Raw genomic sequence first — 7,324 nt, 5'->3', positions numbered from 1 at the left:
TTTTTTTAAAGTCACATTACCTCTGTGTTTAGCAAAGCTCTCATTATTTATTGGAATGAGAAGGTATATATATATATGTATATATATATATATATATATATATATATTTTTTTTTTTTTTTTTTTTTTTCTCTCACACTGTTTTGTTGCCACAATGAAAACAAATTTGCTTTGACTCACTTTCACTCACATCCCCACTCATTTGTGAAGTTTCCCTGAGGTCCGTGTCACAATGTAAGATTTAGTTCACTTATAGGGGAAAAGCACATTTTCATAATAATACAATGAATGTCTAAAATGAGAATGAATCGTATTTCCGTGTCAAGACCTGTTTCACACCAACAATAGAACCATTTGCTTGCGTGTGCAGAAGAAACGAGACCTGGATGCTACTGTGTATAATTTGCTGCTCTCGACAGTGTTACTGCTTCAAAATGCTAGAGGTGCCTTGTTCATTTTTCTGTGCCTAAGAAAGTAATCAAAGAGTGAGACCACACAAAGCGCACAGCCTGCTGATTACCATTTCACCGATGTATTACTCCAGCAAAGCCACAATTCAAGTGAAGTAAGACGACTTAACGAGGCTGGCTGGAATTGCACTTTTGGGCTGAGCGTATGACCCCCAACCCCCCCCCCCGCCCCCCCTCTCTCCTTTCCCCCCCGACAAGCGAATGCTTAGCCCACCGAGACATGTTAATGTATGTGCATTACATAACAGAGCCCTGCAGTCGTGTTACCTGTGCTGGTTGATGCGTCGTCTGACGCCAGTTTTAATTTTCCAGCTGTCTTGCTGCACTACAAAAACGTTATGTTCCCAAATATGTAGTAGCTACTTAAAATATGTACTGTATGACGATGCATCTGAGGATGAAACCAAACGGCAACTACTGAAAGGGTGACGAGCCATTTGTTTTACGCCCCCCCCCCCCCTAAAAATAAAGTCCAGTAGCTCAATATTATTTTAAGTAAATGAGGTGGTAAATGTCAACTTCTTCTAAATTCTTTATTTTATGAAGTAATTTATTTTGTTTTCTATGTACAGTATGTGTACCGTTTCAGCATATTATTCCCATTTCCTCTCTGTATTCAGCTGATGTCAAATTTCTGAAGAGGAGCAAAAATAATAAAATACTATTATTTAAAAAAAAATGTGTATCATTTCATTTTTGTTGTAAAGTATACAGTTGTAAATAGATTTATTTATAATACTTCTTTTCTCACTACTCACATAAACGGTAAGTTGACTCTGAAAACCTTTGCCTTCCTGTCTTTAGAAGTATATGTGGGAGATGCTGTGTCCATCTGGTTGCAACCGCTTCTGTAGATTATAAGTCTTATATAGTAGATCATGGACTTGTTGAGATTCTTCAGTTGATTATACATTATGTATTTAAATTCATTAGTGCTTTGCACAAAATATTGCATTTTTGTGTGTGCAGTGTAATCTCCACATGTGAAGTTCTGTTACACTCACGGGGGGGGCAAACGTAGTTATGAGTCTTCTGTTTTATAGTTCACATTCGAATTGAAAAGAACATATTAAAACTGAATTCTTTCATTTTCTTTTGTCTAGTATGACTAAAAAAAGTGCGCTAATATTTCATCGGTGTATTTTAATATGCTGTGTAGAGGAGGCATTATTTTTATCTTTTAATTACAAAGATTCCTTGGGTATTTTATAAGATACAGATAAAAAGAAGCTGAATAACCACAGAGGAACCTCCCTGCATTTGTGTCATTGGTTCTAGAGAGGTGTTATTTTTATAACTAACTTAACTTTCTAAAGGTGGCATACTTTGAACATATGAAAATTAGAAGGCATTTGAGTAAACTTTGATTATCAGTTAAGCATTGTGTCGACGGACCAAGAGTAACACTACACTACAAAGAATACAATATTGGGGTTTTTTATAAAATCTCCAACGATTGTGCTCCTCATCAGGCTGGTAACGTGGAGAATGTTTCTCCTGAAAGAAACACAGCAAGTATTGAAGAAATCCATCTGTAATAGAGGTACAGCTTCATGTGGGAGCATGTCTCAAATGACCAATGTCACAATGCAATGCATTATGGGAATGATCCACTAAACCCTGTTATATTTTTGGTCCATATAAACTCTGATAACCTTTCATCTCTCAAAAAATTAATCAGCGAAAACTTACCGTGTGAAAGATACATATAAGACACAAAAAGCAACAAGTAAAAGCAATAGTATAATTTTAATTATTCAAGTATTTGTTTTTTAATATAAAAAACATACAATATATAACAACAACCCCTTGTAGGATAGATGCTTTCGCAGTAAATGTCACATTAGCTTGTAATACTACAAAATGTCTGGGGGGGGGAAAAAAAAGAAAATTTGGCCACAAAAGCCACATTTTTCTGAGAACCAAAGATTTTTCAGTGTTTCCATAATCACCGATATGCCAGATACAGTGTGACAATACATCCAGTCTGTAATGGTCTTGGCTACGATTAAACTGCACAAACATTATGCGGTATTTCTCTTGATATGTGGAGGAGTTGATAAGCTGAAATAGCTCCTGATGTACAGCATACATAACCAGGAGTGGCAGCTGCAGTAATGAGAAGCTGGTAGCTGAGACGCATAATTACCTCAAGTATGAAAATGTCAAAGAGGGAAAACAACAAAATGTATCTGGAAAAAAAAAACAAAACAAAACAAAAAACTATGAACGGGCTTTTTCTCAGAGAGAGGAGAGACAGTGAAATGAAGACAACGGGTAAACAAACACATGAGGCAAATTCATAATAAAAGAGCGTCTGGTGAAGGTAATGCTGCGGTTTGGTTCTAACAAAAGCTACCATCTATTCTGCTCATTTCTCTGTCGCCTTCTGTGGACAATTTTCAATTTGTATCACAGCACATTATCTTCTGAAGCTGCTGTTGGGAGACTGATATGTGCAGAATCGGATTTTCAGCTACGTCTACACTTTATTAAGAGGATGGTAAAAGGAGAGAACAGCATGACTTTATTCCAACAAAGCGGCGGGTTTGCTTTCAAATTAGAGTGACGGTTGTTTCCTCATTGCTTTTCGCCACAGTTTCATTTCTATGCATATAAGAGGACGTAAGATAGTAATTTAATACTGTTCCCGGTGAACCAGATCTCTACACATTCTCCCCGTCTTGGCGTGCACGCCTCCTGCAGGAGGATCGGAGCGCTGAGTCAGCAACTTTGCAGCGCAGAGATTCAGTGTCTTGCTCAAGGACACTTCAGCAGAGCAAAAGGTCAGTCAGGTGAACATGAGTGAGTGATTTCAGCCAAGGCTTTCTGAATGATGCAGCTTCTTCTCAACACACAAAAAAATAGCTTAACACTTTACTGAATGCTTCTAAATAAGAGGTGATTGAAATTGGGCCTGTAATACATGGACAAAAATTACTTTCAATAGTAACACCACATTTAATTATGCATGAGAACACGTGCTTTACAAGCCTCATGCGCTCGTCAACAATCATGGGGTGTGATCAGCAGAAACAGACGTCGACGGATGTTCATGAAACCACCTGTCATGAAATAGCTTGTAGCAGCCCTCGCAGTTTTATTATTATTTTTTTTTTATTACATTATTCAGTGTGTTAACGCTTAAAAAGAAGCACACAAAAAATAGGCAAAACAAACACAAAAATAAACATTGATGTTGTTGTTGGGTGGTCCTCCTGTCTTTTAACATCTCAGGTGCTTCTTGCTCGACATGTCATTCCAAATGCGGTGCATCTCCTCTGGGGAGATCTGGTGGACGGTGATAACCCTCCTGTATCTGCAGAGGCTGTAGGCCATCTTCCAGTGATTAAAACCACTGTTCTGATAAGGGTGGATGCCCAACTTACGCAAACACAGTCCCACGTACACATCCTCCAAGTGCAAGAGTCTTGTGTGTAATGAAGTCTTATAGATAAGATCGGCGACGTCGGCCGAGAAGATGTAGCCGGTGCCCGAGCAGAACGGCGGGTATTTGCTGTCGGGGTACAAGTCTCTGGGCATGTACCACTTGCTGCGCATGTCTCTGATGGGACCACCGTTGATCACGTAGCCGGTGAAATACCTCCTCCTCGGCTTGGTGGTTGGTTTCAGGAGCTTGAAGATCAGATTGTCCATGTTGACAAAGATGTCGCTGTCCGTCTTCATGACGTACTGCGCTTTGGGGCAGAAGGTGGCCACCCAGCGCATGCCCATCATGGTCTTCAGGGTGAGGTTGTGGTAGGAGTCGATAAAGTCTTCCACCACGATGTCGTGAAAGATCTGGCTCTCCTGCTCCACCATCTGGTTCAGCACGGCGTCGGTGTTCCTGCCCAGGAGGAAGATGGTGAGGACGCGGATGTCGGTGAAGGTGCTCTCGTCGCCCCACGTCTCCCGGATGGCCTGCCGCGCGTCAAACTCCTTGTGCGTGGTGCTGATGAGGATGACCAGGAAGGGCGCCTCGCCTTCGCACTTCTTGGGCTCGTTGATGACGAATTCGAAGGCATGTGGGTTGAGGGGGCGGGTGCGGATGTTGGTGAAGGTGATGTTCTTCGGAGGTTTGACAGTCTTACGTATAGGCAGCGACATGTGGCCGACGTACGTGGACGTTGGGCGAGAGATGCTCAAGTACCAGAGCGCGCTGGCCCAGCAGACCACTGTCAACAGGTATAAGCATGATGTTTTTGAAGGCATTATGCTGCATTTAGGTGTATTTTGACGAGTTGGATCTTATAAGGCTTTCTTTCCATTAGGAATGCTTCACCCAGTGAGGCAGCATTAAGCTGCTCCGGCGTGCAGTTTGACATTAATTGTCAGTAATGGATGACTCTGGAAAGAAGGAACGCTGTTTGCGTTTGAATGCAAAGCACTTTAAAACTGTACAGATGTCCAGCTGCTTCTGGAGGTCCTGCTGCTGCTCCATTTACATCTAAAAGACAAAGAGAGATAAAACAAATTAGTAAGTACATATTTGAATATATATATATATATATATATATATATAAAAAATTTTTTTTTATGTAGACACTTAATTATGGCATTTGTTTTCTCTGTCCAAATGGAAACTTTGTTTAGGATCAACTGCAGCAAAGAGTCGAATAAACAAGGAGAGATTAATGTTGTTAACCCACTTTATTCAAACAACAGATTTATTCAAGCACCAAGCACCCTGCAACCAAAATCTTACTGGTAGAAACAGTTTTTTTCTTCACTGTTGAAATGTTCACTGTCACTAGAAAGACACGGTGGAGTTTGATTTTCACATATTTATGATGGTTTTATGTAAATTATAAATACCTGATAATCTTCAGATTATGTGTACTAATGAGAAAAAACGTATTTCTGTTGGAATCAACTGAAATAAACACAGAATTTCATACTGTTTCATACTGTTATATTACACTAAAAGAATCAAAAGGGAATATAAAATGGCAGAAACTACTGTGAGTATTATGAGACTAGAAACTGCTAGATAAATGAGGCTGTAAGAGGTGATTAACCTTATGGGCTACAATTGTCTGGACATATAGATGTTAATTATGCATCACACGCAAGATTCCCAATGAGTGGAAACATCTGCCTGAATGAAATGGGGGAAAAAAAAGATCTGAACTCAATACACTTGTGCATTTCATCTATCAGTTCCATCTTTGTGTTTTACTTTGTGAAGCATAAATGAGAAATTTAAAAAAAGCATCAGTCACAACATATAGTTCTGATGTTATTGCTGTAATACTGGATTAAATCCCCCGGCATGCAAATGAGGTTATAGATCGTGTGAGATGTAACAACAGTCTCTACGCTCAATACATAATCCCAGGGCACGGGTTGATATTTCACAGGAGCAGACAAATGCCCTTTTCAACTCAAAACCCAAAGTAAAAATATGCTTCATCGGCACTCTTGTTCTGCGGCTCAAAGGAGCTGCGTGGCTGGCAGCTTTCTGCACGATAGCGTGATACGGGGAACACTGTGCCATGATAAGCCTCTCCCCTGGGATGCTTTTTATTCCTCCTGTTTTGTTCTATGTTGCATTGCTATACCATCTGTCTGCTACAGCTGTCTCCCTCTTGTCTGTGCTTTCTCCAGCGAGGACAATGAAGCGTCATTCAGCTGTGAGTTAGTGGCTGAGCGCCTATGGTGTGTGTTAACATGTAGATGATGTCTCCGCGCTTTTGAAGCTCTCCGCGACTTCGCCTTTCATTCGGGAGAAGATCAGACAATGCGCTCCGCAGCAGCGAGGCCGTGATGCTATAAAGCTCCGTATAGGTTGTATCTTCAAAGCTTTAGCTCTGCGGAAACTGGCCAGAGCAGACAAATGTAGCTATAATGACAGGATTTGAATTCCATTTTAACAATAGACTGCAATTACCTGCAGTCTATACGCTCGTACAGAAAAAGCCAGTCAGACTGAATGGCGGACCATTAACATTAAAGAATACACAACATACTTTGAAACCCATACTTTTTTTTCTCTCTCTCTCTGCAGAAAGTAAAAGTAATCTGTCAGTTTAATTAGATCTGGTTTCATCCTGCTGGTAAAACATACATCATCTCTTTCACTGTGATTCCTCCTATACTGTTTACCTGAGCTTGTTAAGGGAGTACATTTCAGAGTGTCAGATTATCACTCTCAGTCTGTCTTACAAATGTTCTTATTGTCCCCAGTTTATTCTGTACGGAGCCCCCTTCCCTGGAGTCTCGCTGCAAAACCGAATATATCAGAGTTCTCCTCCTCTTGTGAAATTACTGTTAGATCTCACCGGATTTCCAAAGCAAAGAATTGTTCGCTTTGACAACAGTTTACTCGGATGCGGGGAAGTACACAGAGACGTCAATATTTTCTAATACCAGGAATGAGGAGGGGTCAGGTGGCGAGAGGACGGCATCACAGGGGCATGACAAGCAGCGGCTGTTTGCTCTTGAGTTAATAACACGGCCACAACAAAAAACACACAAATAAAGCACACACTGTCGGAATATGTACACATGCTCAAATACACAAACTCCAGAGCCAACTGACAGCGGGGCTGACACTGAGTCCCACATTGACAATCTGAAATCTCACTTCTCCGACTGAGGCAAAATTATTTATGAGACGCGACTGAGGTTTATGTGACAGTTGGCTGCCACTCTGTAAAACACAACCTCCCGTGGCTCCTCAGAACAAACATTTCTAAGCCGCTGTGGGTCTCAGGCGCACCGCCACATTAAATAGACTCCTTAATTTGTCCCCGAGTCTGACTGAAGCAGGGAAAAAAAAAAAAAAGAAGCATCGTAACGCTCGGGACCGTCTATCATTAATTAGCTTGTAATGAACTGAGGATGCCGTGTGCG

The 7,324-nt window shown here is 40.8% G+C and overlaps 1 protein-coding gene across 1 annotated transcript; it reads right to left on the bottom strand.

Moving 5' to 3' along the window:
- Positions 1-3,694: 3,694 nt before the first annotated feature.
- Positions 3,695-4,690, bottom strand: b3galt1b (UDP-Gal:betaGlcNAc beta 1,3-galactosyltransferase, polypeptide 1b; the record flags this gene model as incomplete). The annotated part of the gene is made up of 1 exon (XM_080498369.1): positions 3,695-4,690. The coding sequence occupies exon 1, from the start codon at positions 4,679-4,681 to the stop codon at positions 3,695-3,697; it is 987 nt and encodes a 328-aa protein (XP_080354495.1). The 5' UTR covers positions 4,682-4,690.
- Between the last annotated feature and the right edge of the window lie 2,634 nt (positions 4,691-7,324).

This window comes from Blennius ocellaris, assembly GCF_963422515.1.
Source record: "Blennius ocellaris genome assembly, chromosome: 6".
NCBI classification, from domain to species: Eukaryota; Metazoa; Chordata; class Actinopteri; order Blenniiformes; family Blenniidae; genus Blennius; species Blennius ocellaris.
This window is presented reverse-complemented; position numbering and strand designations above follow the sequence as displayed.